The sequence below is a fragment of the Diceros bicornis genome, chromosome 34 (assembly GCF_020826845.1).
Source record: "Diceros bicornis minor isolate mBicDic1 chromosome 34, mDicBic1.mat.cur, whole genome shotgun sequence".
In the NCBI taxonomy this organism is placed as follows: domain Eukaryota; kingdom Metazoa; phylum Chordata; class Mammalia; order Perissodactyla; family Rhinocerotidae; genus Diceros; species Diceros bicornis.
The window spans coordinates 1,614,222-1,630,472 of NC_080773.1; the positions used below are offsets into that span (position 1 = coordinate 1,614,222).

The window sequence follows — 16,251 nt, forward strand, 5'->3', positions numbered from 1 at the left end:
GGTCACTTACCAGTGCACTTTAGTTTCCCGTCTGTATATGCAAGAATTGGGGCTGTCCACTGTGATGTTTTATCCTTTTTGTGACATGGCTCACGGCAGTCCTTCAAAGATGCCTGACCAAGGTAGAGGCCCTTCAGGCAGGCGGGGTCCAAAGGGAGGATCTCTGCAGCGACCCTGACCATGGAGTCCAAAGGGAGGATCATGGCAGCCTGGAGGGATGGAGGGGATAGTAGGACAAGCGGTCTTGAAAAGGCAAATTCCAGGATCCCAGTCACCCGGTATTTCCATTTTAGATATTGAATTTACATTTCAAATACTGGCCAGGGAGCTTCAAGGAGGGCTGCAAGCATCCTCAGCAAGAGCCAGGCTGGTGAGCCCCACCCCTACCTGAGTACCGGCCTCAAGGGATGCAGCCCAACAACGCTGTGCGTACTCCGGGTGGTGGGCAGGGCATGGAGTGTGGGCGTGGTAGAGAGAAGAGGTAGGATAGAGGGTGGGGTGGACAAGGAGAGGAGTGGGGCCCAGGGGTGGAGGGACAAGGAGGGAGTTGGGGCCCCTAGCTGTGCATGCTGGGAGCTTTTGTCTCTCAACCGCTCCTGGCTGGGAGTTTGCAGGACTACAGGACTACAACTCCCAGGATGCTCTGGGAACAGGGCGGTGCCTAGCCCTGAGGGGAGAAGCAAGGCAGTGTGCTCTTGGCCAAGGGCCAAACCACCATTGGCTGCGGACTCTGGTCCTGCACCTGCTCCACGTGGACTGAGTCCCAAAGGGATGTGACAGGACGAGAGGGACCAATGAGTTAGGAGGGTGTGGCGGCTGCATGGGCAGCCGCGGGCCTGCATCGTGCAACCGCTTTTGTCCAAAATTGAAGCCGGACTCACGTCTATTCCACACCACCTCCCTCCGTTGCTTGATTCCTCCTCCCACCTGCATGCCTGTGGGTCTTTCCACAGCCTCCTACCTAGTCCAGGGCCAGGTGCTTCTCTAAAGTGCTTATGGGAACTGGTTTGACATCCCAGAAACTTTCCTCTGCCTGCTGCCCTCTGCCTTCTCCAGCCAAAGTGCGATCATTTCATCAGCTTCTGGGAAAAATTCACCCTTGTGACCCCTCTTGCAAGTGCAATTTAAGAGCTTTGCAGGGTGGTAACATTGGCTGTTGCTCGCCTTTTTCGCAGATGTGGAAGTTGAGGCATCCGTGAGGTTAATCATTGGTTTTCCCAGGATCCGCCAAGAGCAGAGGAGAACAACCCAATTCCCACGCAAGTCTAGTAGAACATTTTCACCAACACATTCCAGTGCAGAGGCCTCTGAAACAGCATCCTTAAGATGAGAATAGCTTAAGCATTTTGCCATTTAGATTGATAGCCTAATCTCAGCTCAGGCCTGAGGGCCAGTCTCTCAGGGACATGGGTGACGACTCTGATCCCTCAGGAAGAGACTGGTGGTCCAGCTTTGGGAGAGGGATGTTCAAGGTCGACAGCACTTGGGCAGCATTTGAAACCCATCAGCTTTAACATCTCTGCTTTGGATTCCGGCAAGGTTCCAGGATAAACACGCCTAGGGATAGTCAGATGTACCATATTCTTTAAAAGTTGTTTAGAGTAGTGAAAGGAACAGAGCATAAAATATCCTGCTTATTTGCAAAAGATGAAATGCAACCAAGACCTTGTTTTTTTCTTTTTTTTTTGTGAGGAAGATCAGCCCTGAGTTAACATCCACGCTAATCCTCCTCTTTTTGCTGAGGAAGACCGGCTCTGAGCTAACATCTATTTCCAATCCTCCTCCTTTTTTTTCCCCAAAGCCCCAGTAGATAGTTGTACGTCATAGTTGCACATCCTTCTAGTTGCTGTATGTGGGATGCAGCCTCAGCATGGTTGGACAAGCAGTGCATCAGTGCGTGCCCTGGATCCGAACCCGGGCCACCAATAGCAGAGCGCGCTTACCTAACCGCTAAGCCACCGGGCCTGCACAAGACCTTCTTGTTAATTTTTTTCTGCTCATTCTCTATTGGAATCATTGTATCATTACATGATAATTTATTCCTCAAACCTGTAGGATGGCGAGCTAAAAGAAAATCAAATTTCAATGGCTTCTTTTCTTTGAAGGACCAAGATGTTCTTTCACACTTGGAATCCGGATTAGAGGATAAATCCATCAAATCAATGGAAACAAGCTAAGAAATGGACAGAGGGAGCCATCTGCCTCGATCTCCTGGGTTACATGTAGATTCAGGGGTCTTGAGTGTGGCTTCAGAGCAGCTAAATTTTATCTATTTATCCCCTTCCTTCTCTCCAGCTGATCTCAGTCTTGACTATCATATTTTAAAGACCAATTATAGTTATTTACATGAGTTTCTTGTTCATTATTGCAGAGTAATAATCAGGCATACCATTAAATATCATTTAATTGACCTAATTTAATTTGTTGTACCTTATAAATGATTAGAACACTAACTTTATTTCAGAGTTTGATATTCACCAAATGTGTTAATCTGCTTACAACTGCCATGTGTCTCACTCCTCTTAGATGTGCATCTTTGGCCCATCACAAGATTTTAATGAATGAAATCATCATAAATTAAGATAATGTACTGTCTTTTGGATGATAGGGAGGCATATGGGTCCATTTTGGAAATATGTCCATCTGTCTTTGCTCCCCATGGGAAGTTTCTGGTCACTAGGTCTCCAGGTGGCTTGCACAAGCCCTAGGTCTGTAATAGTTTGGTGCCTCTCCTTCTACTTGGGGTAGAAATAAAAGAGATCAGAGATACTTACTAAAGTTTTGGTTGCATGAAGTCTTCGATGAAGAATATCCATACATATTGTTCTGGATAGCTCTCTGTTCCTAAGAGTACTAGTTACTTTAAGGGCTTGTCAGGAACCGTGAAAGGTATGATATTTTACCTTACCTGCAAGCTAATAAGTCAGCCTATCATGGTCTTATAGATGTTGGCAAAAGATACGAGACCCGTGGGTCAGAGACAAAGGACTTAATGACACAGCAATAACAGTGGCCAGAGTATCAACTTTTGCACTGGTTCACTAAATCCCACTTCCTACAGGGTAATACACAGTGGGCCAGGTGACATGCAGAAGGTTGCAAGAACACAGAGCTTAAGGAACTCTAATCTTTGATAATGGGCAGGACGTCTGCTGACCTTTGTGCCGGGGAGGGGTGTTATTTTTATTATACTGGGCAGTAAGCAAGCCTGCCCTTTGTTCCAGAGGAGGCCACTATTTCTATCTTCCAAGGCTGACAGCTCTACACACATCCTTGAAAAGATATCCTGGTTTCACTGGCTTTCAAAGATAAGCTTGACTGAGACTCGATCATCATTCAGTTCTTCTGTTTCCTTTATTGAGATTGTGCAAATATGCTCTTTTCTCTGTAAAGTTCACTAACTTTATTCATACATAAGGGATGCTTTTGGTTTTATTTATTAAGTTGAGATTTTCGTATTAGAGCAAATGAACTATTATGGGTTGGATCTGAAAGTATGCTTTTCCAGGAAAAATGTGAAAGAAGATCAGTGCTCACAGAACTCTGCCACAAGGATCTGATAGCAACTTAAATGATTTTAATTTGAATACTGTTTTGTACAACTTTCTTCTATCTTACTTCATCCTCTCTGCTTCCTGTAACTCCCATATGGGAATGGGGCAGTTTCAGGGATTCACTGAACTCATTTACAATATTCAAATCATTTTGTCTGTTGTGTTTTTTTAATTGAGCTAAAGTTGACATACAACATTATATTAGTTTCAGGGGTACAACGTAATGATTCAATGTTTGAGTATATATTGAAATGATCAGCACAATAAGTCCAGTTAACATCTGTCCCCGTATATAGTTACAAAATTTTCTCATGTGATGAGGACATGGCGTATTTCAAGATGCAGAAGAATCAACGATGATGTCATACTTTTTCATATACAGCTTGATGAATTTGGACATAAGTATACACCCTTGAGACTGTCACCACCATCAAGGCCACAAACATATCCATCACCTCCCAAAGTTTTCTCTCACCTCCTTTATTACTATCATTCTGAGGTAAGATCTCTTAATATCTACTCTATTAGCAAATGTGATGTATGCAATACAGTCTTGTTACCTGTAGGCCCTATGCTGTAGCCTACATCTCCAGAACTTATCTATCTTGATAACTGAAACTGTATCCTTTGACCATCAGCACCCGAATTCTCCATCCTCCCAGCCCCTGGCAACCACCATTCTAACCTCTGCTTGTATGAGTTTAACTACTTTAGATTCCACATATAAGTATTTGCCTTTCTCTGTCTGCCTTATTTCACTTTGCATAATGATTTCTAGGTGCATCCATGTTGTCAAAAATGGCAGGAATTCCTTCTTTTTTCAAGGTTGACTAATATTCCATTTCTTTATCCTTTCATTCATCAGTGACATTCAGGTTACTTCCATGTCTTGGCTATTGTAAATTAGCTGCAATGAACATTAGAGTGCAGGTATCTCGTTGAGACCCTGATGTCAATTCCTGTGAGTATATACCAGAAGTGGGATTGCTGGATCATATGCAAGTTTTAATTTTTGGAGGAAGCTCCATACTGTTTTCCATAATGGCTGTACTAGTTTACATTCCCACAAGGGTTTCTTTTTTCCACATCCTCACCAACATTTGCCATCTTTAGTTTTTTTGATAATCGCCATCTCAACAGGTGTGAAGTGATAGCTTACTGTGGTTTTGATTTGCATTCCCTGATTAGTGATGCCGAACACCTTTTCAGACACCTATTGGCCACTTGTATGTCTTCATTGGAAAAAGTCTATTCTTCTCCCTTGCCCATTTTTTAATTGATTTTTCTTTTTGTTATTGACTCAACACAAAAAAGGAGAACAAAATTTTCAGGCATTATGGGTGCTTCCCAGTTGATGCAGATGGTTTTGTATTTACAGTGGTACCAAAAGATTATGTTTCCTGCTTTTTCTTCAGCTTGTTATAAGACCAGCAGTAGCTGCAGCATGGCAGATAATCGGGATCATCTGGGTCTGGAGGTTTACAACATAAATGAGTGGTAAGGAATTTTTTATTATTCCAAGGAAATTATTGAGATCATAGTCCATGGAATCCAGGATTGATAGGTGTAGGAGGAAATTAAGGCGAGGATCGGTGATCTGGCATTACTTCTGATCTTGAGGGACAGGTATCTACTGTATGAGTGTTTGAATAAAAGTATTAGATATCAGTAATTTGTGGTGAGTGAATATGTTTTCTGAATTATTTACTTTGAACATAACCATTTGGATTATGTGAACATCTGGGATATGGGAGTAAGTCCCTAACAGGGGGCGGTTGACAATGTCACTATTGATTTAACTTCTATGAACACCGAGTGGTCAATGGATTAAGCAAATGAGTAGTCAGAAAACACAGAAATGGTAGGATTTGGGATTTAGTAAAGGACTGGGGACCGACTGTCCTGAGAGGGAGTGCCAGGACTTGTGCGGTTGAGAGTGACAAGGACAAGAAGACAATAGAAACACACTCAAACAAGGAGGGGGTGTTAACAGGATGGAGGGAGAGAAATGATCTGGAGTAGCCTTGAATTTTGACCTTGAGCTTTCTGTTCTTGATGCAAATCTGCCTGATGACATCCCAGGACACAGGTCAGATCCCCAGATAGAGGGAGGGTGGAAGTACAAAACAGCCAGGATAATTGTCCTAAAAAGGCAGGCTTCCTTTATCATTTGACCCAATTTCATGATTTATTTTTGTAGGGTAAAAGGAAAAGAAGGATGATAGTCATGTCTTCACAGAGGAAGCAGCGTAACTGTGGGAACTAGTCCAAACCAAAGCCTGGTTTAAGCATCTCCATCCCTTTGAGGATGTCCAGTGACATATTCAAGAGGCCGGTGACTAGAATCCCATCCCATCCTGGCAATGAAGGGTCTCTAGGAGGACACCTTGGACCAGCCCCACCAGGTCTGCTGGCCCGAGAGACCATAAGGACTCCAGGCCTGCAGCAGTGCAGCACAACTAGTAAGTCCTTTCAATCTTGCCAAAGTGTTGCAAAAACTTGCACCTAGTCACACAGGTGAATCCCTTCCAGGTGTGCTCCCAGGTGGTCTGCACTCCAGGTCCCATGCCCACTCCTGCTGGTCTTCAGATTTGGCAGGGATGACTCCAGGAGCTGATCTGGGCATTCCACAGCTCCACTGCCAACAACTTCTGGTGACTGAGGAATGTATCAGGAAGGAGGAAAGGGCAGTGAGGAGCACAGGAGAGAGACTGGTGGTAGCGCTGATGGTGGACAGATTTGCTATCGAGGCAGAGAAAGTGAGGGGTCAAGAAGGCCGTCCTGACAGCAGAGGCAATGGAGCAGGCACCTCAGTGAGGTCCCTTGGCAGCGTCCCTAATGTTTCCTTGCTTTGAGCTCTTGAAACTTTAAAACATACCAATACGTTTCTTTTATGAAACGCCACTGCATGATATAGAAAATATAGACAGCAGTTTCTTTCTGAGGTGAGAGGTTGGGTTTCAGGTGAAGAGAACAAGGAGATCTTCCTTTTTCATGCCATTCTCTCATTTTCCCTGACTATGTACATTATTTATTTGTACTTTCAAGTCAGCAGCGAGTTATCAACGTCACGAGATGATTCAGTTTTTCCCCTCACAGTCACAGTAAAATCTACTTAAAGTGGATTATTCTTTTTGTGTAATATTCCAATAGATTCCAAAATATTGTTTCAAAAGCACTTTGATGTCTATGTACTCAAATTAGATATTTACTTCTAGGTCTCCATTTTTATGTTCTTTGTTGCATGCTAATTCAGAGTTGCATCTAAGGAAATACCAGATTTCCCTCAGTTTTTTAGATCCATATGTGTTGGAAATTTGATTCATGAAGATGGACATGGCAGTTGGGGGATCGTGCTATTATCAAAAGAGGCCTTTTCAGCGTCAGTAATCTGACATGAACCCACTGCTTGTTGGGATTTAATTGTCTATTTGAGGGATCAAGCTTTCACAGTTGGCACTTCTCTTTCTCTTTCAAGGGAAAGTACGGCCTTCCCAGTCTTTCCATTACCAAATCACTTTCCTGGGTGGCTATGCCGGGTCAGGAAGGGCCTGGGATGCCGAGAACCAGGATTCACCCTCAGCTTCTGGCTGTCCTGAGAAGGCTTCCGTGGCAGAGTCCAGCCTGTGTGTCTGGGTGACACTTGCAGCCATAAGAAAGGAGGGGATAGCTCACAAGTGCCAAGCGATTCATCTGTCCCTTGTCTTACAGGGTGTTCCCAAGGGAAGAGGTTCAAGATGCCACTTGGTAACCCACTGAAAGCTCCTAGTCATGGGACGGGTTCTCGGTGTGAGCTCAGAGCAATGTCTATTCACCACCAGATGGGGAACATTTCAGTATTTTAATTGGTAAGGCTGTGTTCATGTACGTCCACAGATCATCAGTTCTGTGGCATTCCCTGCTGGACACCCCAACACCCCTGTCATGTCTCATCTTTCAAAGCTCCAAACAGGGTTCACACCCCAGCAGGTTGTTGTAATGTAACCACAGCACAAGACTGGGGAAAAAAACACAGCCACCCAGGGGTGACACACTTTATTGGCTTGGGCCCAATTGCCCCATTTGGACGAGTTCGGAACACCAACACTGAGTGTGTAAACTGGAGGATTGGCCAAGGCCATGGACCTCAGAAGGACACGGGCTCAGAATTCACCTTGGACAGCAAGGGACAATGTGGGGTCACTGACTCGCCAGGATTATGGTCCCTTATCCTGGCAAAGCAGAGCTCGCTCGGGATCCATCTGGCCAAGCCAGGGAGGAGACTGGGGGCCTTCTAGGGAATTTCTGTCCTAAAGGGAATTGCATAAGGAAGGCAGGGGTGCTGAAAATCCTAGTTCACAGGGAGCAGTCATGTTTATGTAACGAGGCCCAGCAGTAGCCTTAAAAGCTGCATCAGAAATCGTTCCTCCTGGATACAAATCAAGCAGGAAAAGGAATTCAGAGTCCTGTACAAGGATCCCAGCAGGATTCAAATCTAGGTCAGGGGTGAACACGGAGCCCCTAGAAGGGTCTCAGGAGGGAAAGTCCTGCCTGCCTTTAGTCCATTTTCAAATGATCTTCCTCGGGCCTTGTCCTCTCCACCTGCACGTTTTGATCTTTTTACATTGGTTTCCCCACTTAGAGCTGATGCAATTCCAGAGATTGAACTAGAAAACTAAAAGTTCCTAAAATTTGGTCAAAAGAAACCTCAGCAGCTGGAGTCTGGGTGCCCTGGGGTGGTCATGCAATAAGTTCTGGGGCTGACCAGGGGGCCACGGAGACAGGCTCTCTGCACTGGCCAACAGGGAGAATCCACCCCTGCCCTCACCCAACTCCTGTACGGCCTCACCTATCATTCTCGTTGAGCAACTCCATGTCCTGGAACCAGGCCCCAAATCACTCCTCGGGGTCTTGGTATAATTCTTTGCGGTGACCTGGAGCAGCAGGATCTCCCTCATGACTCGGTATTATTCCTGGGACCAGAGGGAAGGAGAGGATACAGACAGGGCCTGGGTGGGGGATGCTGCAGGGGACTTGTAGGGGGTGAGGAGTGGGGCAGGGGACGAGTCCTGGGAACCCTCCTTCACTCCAGTTCCATCAAGGCTCTACCTGTTCTCAGAATGGGAATAATCAGCCCCTACTCCAGGATGTTTTCCTCGATGCCATCCTCACCTCAACCCACGCGCCAACTGGATGGGTCTCCCACTTCTCTGTTATCAAACTGTTCCATTCAATGTAAGATACAGGGGGTGGAGCCAGAAACTGTTCTGCCCAGAGGGTCTCTGGTTTCCACCTCCTTCCCCTCCCCTGCAGGGAGTGCCACAGGTGCTCACCTCAGTCCTCTTCTCAAGGTTGATCTCATTCCCCTGGAAGGCAGAGAGCCAGAGTCCATCAGACAGAGCCCCCTAGCCTGACTAGCCCCCTATGTCCACCCCTTCTCATGGTGCACGACTGCCAGGTCCCCAGAGGTGGCCGAGCATGCACAGAAAACAGGATTTGGAACTAGGCCGGGCTCTGGGCTCCAGAGAAGGAGGCCATGGGGGTGAGGCTGAGGGACCTGGCAGCACAACCCTCTCTGATGACAGACTTGGAGGCTGAGGCCTCAGGCAGAGGGGACTGCTCAGCAACTTATGTGTTGCCTGACTTGGGGGTCCCAACTTCTCTCTCCCTCCATGGGCAGCATGGGAGGGAGAGGCTGAGTCCAGCTCAGATAAAACCTCATGCAGCTGTGCCATCAAGCAGCTCTGAGCTTCCCCAGCCTGGAGAACCGGAATGGATGTCTCAGGCAGAGCCTCTGTTCACTCATCCCTAAGATGGGCCTGATGCCCCAGCTCCCAGGGGCGGCTGGGAGGCTCTCATGAGAGGAGATGTGCCAAGTGCTGAGAGCTCAGAGCTCAGTTCGGGGGCTTTCGCATCCCAAGGCTCAGGATCCTGGTCCTCCCTGCCTGGTCCTCAGATTCATCCACTTCAAGATAATCACCCATCGCCAGGTGCAGCATCAGCAGGTCGCCGAGGAAAATGCCAAGATAGGGGATGACACTCTGTGACATCGGGGTGCAGGTGGGATGAGCCCTTGCTCTCAAGTCGACCCCCTGCATACCCTCCCCTGAAAAGTCCTCAGCATCCTGGCCCACCCAAGGGTTCCCACGGGGAGCAGCCTAGGACCCTCAGCAGTCTCCCCTCAATTCCTCCTCCCTTCACACCCCAAGAACACCACACTCCTCCTCCTCACCTCCCAGGGCTGGCTTCTGGCAAATCACAGGGTGTGCGGTCCCTGGACCTCCCCACAACAAACCCATCCTGCACCAGCTCTTCCAGGCCCTCCTCCTGTTCACTTCTACTGGGGGATTCGGACACTGTGGCACCAAGAGGAAGGGCCCTCCCCTCTTGATTTGAGGCCTCCAGTTGGGAGCGCAGAGCCCCTCCCCCACAGGCACACTCACCTGCTGCTGCTGCTGCTGCTTCTCCTGCACTCTCTGAGGGTTGCTCTCCAGGGGGCAAACGTGGAAGGCCCCTCCTGCCAGGGTCGAGGACAGTGCCAGTGAGGCCATAGTCCCCTCACCCCATTTCTCTCCAGCACCACTGGCCTCCGACCCTGGACATCTGACTCGAGTAAACTGGTACCAATGCTACTCCACCCTGCAAGGTCTTGTGATTCCAGAACAAGCCCAGCTCCAACTCTAACTCTGGGTATGAGCTTGGACTTGTGGCCTGGCCTCCCCGAGCCTGTTTCCTCATCTGGAAAGTGTGAGAACTCCAGCTACCTCACAGGTTCTCCTGAGGACTCACTGTCGCATGACTGTCATCATTGTTCTCGCCCTCGCCCCTCCAGGTGGAGCAGGCAGAAAGCTCCCACATTCCTTTCCTCCCTCTTACCTCTTCACCCCCCTGTGAGGCCTGCACCACACAATCACCATACCTCCATTTCCTTGATGGGGAGACAGAGGCCAAATAGGGGCAGTGAGTTGCTCAGGGGCCCACAGAGGAGAGGCCGCTTGCCCCTCTCAGCCAGAGGCCCTGTTCCAACATCCTCGCCTAACCCCCAGCCCCACCACTGACAACAGTCCTGTCCCCTGATCTCTCAAAGCTTGGCCCTGGGCCGAGCCGTGGATGGAGAGGATGGGGTGTCTTGGGAGTCTGGTTCAGTGGCTCCTGCCTGCCCCAGTCCCCGTGGAGTGTCTCACCCCCAGGCTGGGACTGAGGCAATGCCAAACCCTTCTCCTCCCCAAAGAACCACTCAGGATATTCGCCTGCACTGAACTCTTTCTTTATCCACTCAGGAACTGGACCCACAAGGTGCCACCTCTGATCAACAGCAAGGGGGTGACAGGACGCTTTGCTTCCCCGTTTACATGAAGCTCCTAACGTCCTTTCAGCAGGATCCACTAAGAATCCATCAGTTGCCTAGACGCTACTCATAAGCCACCTGGGACCTAAGTCATTGCCAACCAGGCACTCAGGTGAGACTCCTGTGGTTGACTCGAGTGACTGCTCTAGGGGTCCAGTGGGGAGTCCCACAATGCACACACATCTGTCTCTGGTCCAGCCGTTCAGATCCAAGGATGAGCAGCCTCTTTGTCCACCTGGGCCAGGGGAATCCCCTGCTGTGCCCGTCCCTGGGGCAGGCAAGGTGCCCTCCCCTTGGAGACATGGTGAAGATAGAAGGAGCGGCAGGGTCCTGGCTTCCTGAGGACAGGTTTAGGCTGAGGGCTAAACCCACGCCAACCACCCAACAGCCTGGAAAAAGCTACATCCAGCAGGATGGATGTGCATGGAAGCCAGAGACCTGCTGATGGCGCCAGCTCAGCAACTCCTCCTGGAACAGCCCAGCCAACACCACTGTGTCCCATGACCAAGGCCTCCTACCCAAAAATGGCACCCCACCTGCCCATGGGCAGAACAGATCCCTCTGCTTGTTAACCTGGACAAGATAGATGGGAACGTTTCAGAGAAAGTTCAAGTGAGAAACTATCAAAACCACAGCCTACCCAGTCCCTCTCCTCCCCCGCCCCTCCTCTCTTTCCAGACCCCAGCCTCCACTCTACCTTGGTCATCAGTTCTCTGCTCAAAGACTCGTCTTGGCTATAGCGCTCCTTAAGTTTTTCAGAGCTCTCCCTGAGGGGAGGGGAAAGAGGGAAGGATAAATTTAGGGATAATGTGAGGGGTCTAAGTGCAAATCCTTTTCTTTGACAACCTGGGCGTTTCAAACTTCCTGGAGGAGTGTTCTCACTGGGCTCCTCTGAGCGCTAAGGTCTCGTGGGACTGGGAGAGGGCTCTCCTGTTGGTCACTGGGGTCTCCATTTCCCAGCTATACAGAGCAGCTCTCTTTTGACCACTTTGAGTTTCAACTGGGCATAGAGTTCTGTTGCTATAAACACTTGAAAATCTCCAATGTGGCTCAATCCAGTACCTGGTATTTAGGGAAACCGAGTCCTGAAGCAGAATTGGTGCACTAAGCACACCGGAAGACTTAGAGACCCACCGCCGAGGCCCAGGCCCTGTCCCAAGCATTTGCTGCCTCCCAGGAGTTCCCACCTGACTGAAGGGCCAATGGCAGACATACAGGAAATCCCCCATCCACCCTGGTCCTCCTATGGAGAGAGGCCTACCCACCAGGAAACTTCCCCCATGTGTTCTTCAGGTGGCATATGGATGTTTTCTGCAGAACAGAGATGACAGTGCAGAGAGAGGAGTTCTTCAGGCTCTCCCACTCCTGGGGAAGGGAAGGGAATGAGTTGTGAGGTGGGGCGCTGGAGCCCTGCTTGCTCTAGTTTCAGTCCCCTTCTATTTAAATCTCCTCTCTTGGATGAGACAGATGCTCAGGGAGTCCCAGAAGGGTACATTTAGGACCCAAAGTGTAACACTCACAGGGAGGAGGATTTTAGCTCAACCCAGGGAGAGAGCCAGGTAGGAAGTGAGCATCCTCGCACTAGGACCTGGAGTCAAGTTCAGCGTGCCCCTGGCAGGAAGGGCCTAGGGACTTGCAGGGGCTCAGACCACACACTTCAATCCTGGGAGCTGATAAAGGTGGAGGCAGTTCCTAAGGCTCCAGAGAGGGGCTCCACTGGGCCTGCCACAGCACACCTGGGCCACCTGGATCCAGCACTCCACCACCCTCACCCTGTCCTGGGCCATCATGCTCGGGTCCCCAAGGTAGGTGGTGATGACGAGGCTGGCTACCCTTCTGAAGTGGTCGAGAGTGGCCCGGACGGTGGGTGCCAGGTGCTCATGGCCGGGCTTGTTCCTCTTGCCCCAGGTGGAGCCCAGGCACTGAGAGGGCACCACCTTCTGGAAGAGCTCCTGGGGAACAGGGGGAGTGTCACCCAGCATTGCCACACCCTAGCTCTGTGTCCCCAGCCCCCAAAGTCCCACACAGGGGTCACAATTTAGAGCTGGAGCTCAGGAAGCTCAGGATGTGGCCTGAGCCTTGTGAGAGTCCCTGGCTTTTCTTCTCTGTCCACCGAGGACACCCAGCACAGGATGACCCAGGACCCAATACTGGCAGGGAAGGGAGAGGGGCATTTGCATCCAGCCCATCCTGGCTAACTCCAAGCTCCAGACGGTGGCTCAGCTCGGCTTCTCCCAAGGGGGCATCTTCCAACACCCTGATCCCCCCTCTGGTCCCACTCCACATTCAGATGCACATTACCCTGTGGCAGCTACACCCACGGGCCTTGTCTGTCTCCCTCATAGTGAAGTACACATCAGGCGTCTAATAAGTCCTGAGGCTGTTGAGCCTCTTGAGCAGACGGTTGGGCCAACAGGGACCTGGCTGCACACAGTGAGTTCCCCTCCACCACTGATGTGCCAGGCCCTGCTCACCCTTCCGTCTCTTCTACTTCATGGAGCCGTCACAGCCACTCTGTGCAGCAGGTCCTGTTAGTGTCCACCTCTACGGTCTGCAGGTGGACAGCAAATGTTTGGGGTTCAGAAAGTTGCCCAGGTCGTATGGTTGGTAAAGGGGTGGAGCCAGGATTCGGGCCCAGATCATAGGAGTCTGGATCAGGTCTGGGGCACTGATGGCAGAGGGAAGGCCTGTTCCACCCTGCCCTGAGAGCCCAGCTGATCACCGCATCCATCACGGTCAACTGCTCCACCACCAGCTTAGGAGGGAAGGCCGTGAGGTTAGGCTTCTTCTCACGCTCCTTAACAGCCACAAATGGAGATGGACTTCCCACTAGAAATGATGGTCCAGGTGACTCCAGCTCAGCAGCTCCCACTCCTGCTGGAGCCGATGTTGGCCCTTGCTCCAGCTCCAATGCCGCTGATGGAGGGGATGCTGGCTCCAGCGCTAGAGAGGGTGGTGTCAACGGAGCTGGAGCCAATTCTACCTCCACCACTGCCCACTGCTCTGCTTCTGCTGCTGGCTGGAGCTCTGCAGCTGGAGCTGGAGCGAGATAAAGACAAAGGTTCACTCACATAGCTGACTTTCCATGTGTCCTTCTAAACACAGGAAAGATCCCACTTCCTTTCCTGGAATACCCAGGCTGCAGTCCCCCTTACCCTCTGGCTCTGCCTCAGTGGCCTCCAGAAGCTCACACCAGACAAGGGTAAGAGGGTCACAGCAGTTCAGCTCTGAACCAGGCAAGGTTACTTGCATGTACATCCCCCTTAGCTTGAAAAAGAGACAGCTCCTGTCTGGTCCCACCCTAGTTCTGGTCCAACCCCATCATCTCAAGGTCCTGAGTGTGGAGGCCCTCTGCTCCTGCTCTCATCTCAGAGCAGCACTGGATGGTGTGGGTGGCCTCATGCACCTGCCCCTTGTCTAATGAGTTGGTGGAGTTGAAACCATTGGGCAGCTACTCGATGACCTCCTGAGTTGAGTTCTGCAAAGACTGCCAGGGAGCTGGGCCAGAGGGAATCAGGGGCTGCCTTCACACTGCCACTGGGGCCAACCCCCAAGAGAAAGTCTGCTCCTCAGTTCAGGCACAGAGGGCATCTTGGCAAAGAACTCTGCTCAGGGAGGGAAGGAGATGAAACCTCTAGGGCTCAATAACATACGACTTGAGGAGCTCACTTTCTCATGCTGCCAGCCATGACCTGGTAATGAACGTGACAGACCCGCCAGACTTCCGACACCTAACAACCAGCTCCTGCCCAGGAATGGCCTGCCCCACATACCCTGCCTTCCTCACTCCACACAGACACACAATAACACACAAACACACGATGAGGGGCCTGGATTTTGGGGTTGATCAGGTGGGATCACCGTTGTGTCCTGGTCTGCACTAATCTTTCCTGGGCTGCCCCATGTTACCCTTCAATGCCTCCTGTCAGACACCCAGAGGCGTCAGGGATGAGGGCTGAGCCAATGCCGGCAACAATCAAAAAGATTCTCTTTCTGGGCTTTTTTGAGCCCAGATCCTCCAAAAGTTGGGATAAAACAACAAAACATTTTTGCCTCTTGACAGTCTCCAGTCAAGTGAGCTGGATGAGGGGCTGTGGGTGCCTGGTTACCAGAGTTCAAAGATCTGTTGAGGCCTAGGACCAAGTAGATGAGGTCATTTTTCAAGATTCCTATACCTGGGCCCCTTATCTCAATCAGACTTCTCCAGAGCTGCCCCCTGAGCCCAGGCTGCTCACCCTCCTCTCTCATGTCACTTCCTGAACTGTACACAAGGAGCCTACACAGCCCTAGCCCCAGCTCCCTAGAAACCTAACTCAGGTCCTAGCTTTGAGGAGACAGAGATGAATGCAGACCTCCTTTAACTTACCAGTTCTTCATCCTGGGATAGTCCCTGTGCCTCTCAGGTCCTCCCCAGTCTCCAAACCTACACCAGGGGAATCAGGCTAGAATCTACTTCCTAGGGACCTCACCCGGTGTATATGAGATAATATCTATTACCCCTGTGGGCTGGTGTCACATGTACCTAAGGCACAAAATTAGAGATGGAAAAATAACAAGAAGGGGTGACATGTAGCACAGAACACCACTCAAAACAGGCCTGGGTTCTAGCAATGTGATATTGGAACAGTCATTTCCAACTTGGCCTCATTTTCAGGTCAGCATGATGAGGGGGTTGAAACTAATGGAAATTTAGATACTGCCATCCTGTGGCATTAAACCATTCAATTGTTTGCTGTTTTATGGAGAATGAGACCCAAGTGCCTCATCTTGGCCTATGAGGTGGGCAGCCTCCACAGTGGTACCCAGTAAGCCCCACCCATGGTATACACATCCCCATGGAACCACTAAGTGGTTAGTAACTGGCTTCTGAACATAATAACAGCCAAAGCAATGGGATGTCTTGTCTAAATTTTAACTACACAAGTCTCTCACTTCCTCTTACTCCCTCTCTCATGTTCCATCTCTCCCTCTCACTCTGTCGAATCCCTGTAACTGAGGAATCAAATACCAGTGTTTTGGGGCTGCCCAATGTGAAGGCCTATAGAGGAGAGAAGCACAGGAGTGCCCAGGCCAACAGACAGAAAGGAACTCAGGCTCTCAGTCCAAACTGAACCCTGAAAGCTGAGAGTGACCTTGGGGGCTAGTCCTCCCCCCGTCAAGCCACAGTTGAGGCCACAGCACCAACCTGTTCAACTCACTGAGGCAGAGGCACCCAGCTAAAACGTGCCTGATTGCTGATCCACACAAATTGCGAGATAGTCAACATTTGTAGTTTTGAAATGCAAGGTTAGGGGCAATGAAGTCAGAGAGGGAAAGGTAACTGACACAGCCTACCAGGCCCTGGCCCTATCTTCCACCCCAGCTCCTGTT

The 16,251-nt window shown here is 50.1% G+C and overlaps 1 protein-coding gene and 1 long non-coding RNA gene across 2 annotated transcripts; both read right to left on the reverse strand.

Moving 5' to 3' along the window:
- Window positions 1–78: 78 nt before the first annotated feature.
- LOC131396710 (uncharacterized) lies at window positions 79–9,791 on the reverse strand. Its single transcript, XR_009216662.1, has 3 exons — window positions 8,867–9,791; window positions 8,383–8,506; window positions 79–209 (listed from the first exon to the last, which is right to left on the reverse strand). It is a non-coding gene; the product is annotated as an uncharacterized LOC131396710 (long non-coding RNA).
- A 1,065-nt stretch (window positions 9,792–10,856) lies between these two features.
- Window positions 10,857–13,831, reverse strand: LOC131396702 (ral guanine nucleotide dissociation stimulator-like). Its single transcript, XM_058529035.1, has 5 exons — window positions 13,604–13,831; window positions 12,654–12,833; window positions 12,147–12,246; window positions 11,579–11,648; window positions 10,857–11,454 (listed from the first exon to the last, which is right to left on the reverse strand). The coding sequence occupies exons 1-4, from the start codon at window positions 13,610–13,612 to the stop codon at window positions 11,599–11,601; spliced, it is 339 nt and encodes a 112-aa protein (XP_058385018.1). The 5' UTR covers window positions 13,613–13,831; the 3' UTR covers window positions 10,857–11,454; window positions 11,579–11,598.
- Between the last annotated feature and the right edge of the window lie 2,420 nt (window positions 13,832–16,251).

Coding starts and splice junctions, on each gene's coding strand:
- LOC131396702 (XM_058529035.1), bottom strand. Junction 12,247..12,653: donor GCATGATGGCCCAGGACAGG/GTGAGGGTGGTG, acceptor TCCCTTCCCCAG/GAGTGGGAGAGCCTGAAGAA. Junction 11,649..12,146: donor CACATGGGGGAAGTTTCCTG/GTGGGTAGGCCT, acceptor CCCTCCCCTCAG/GGAGAGCTCTGAAAAACTTA.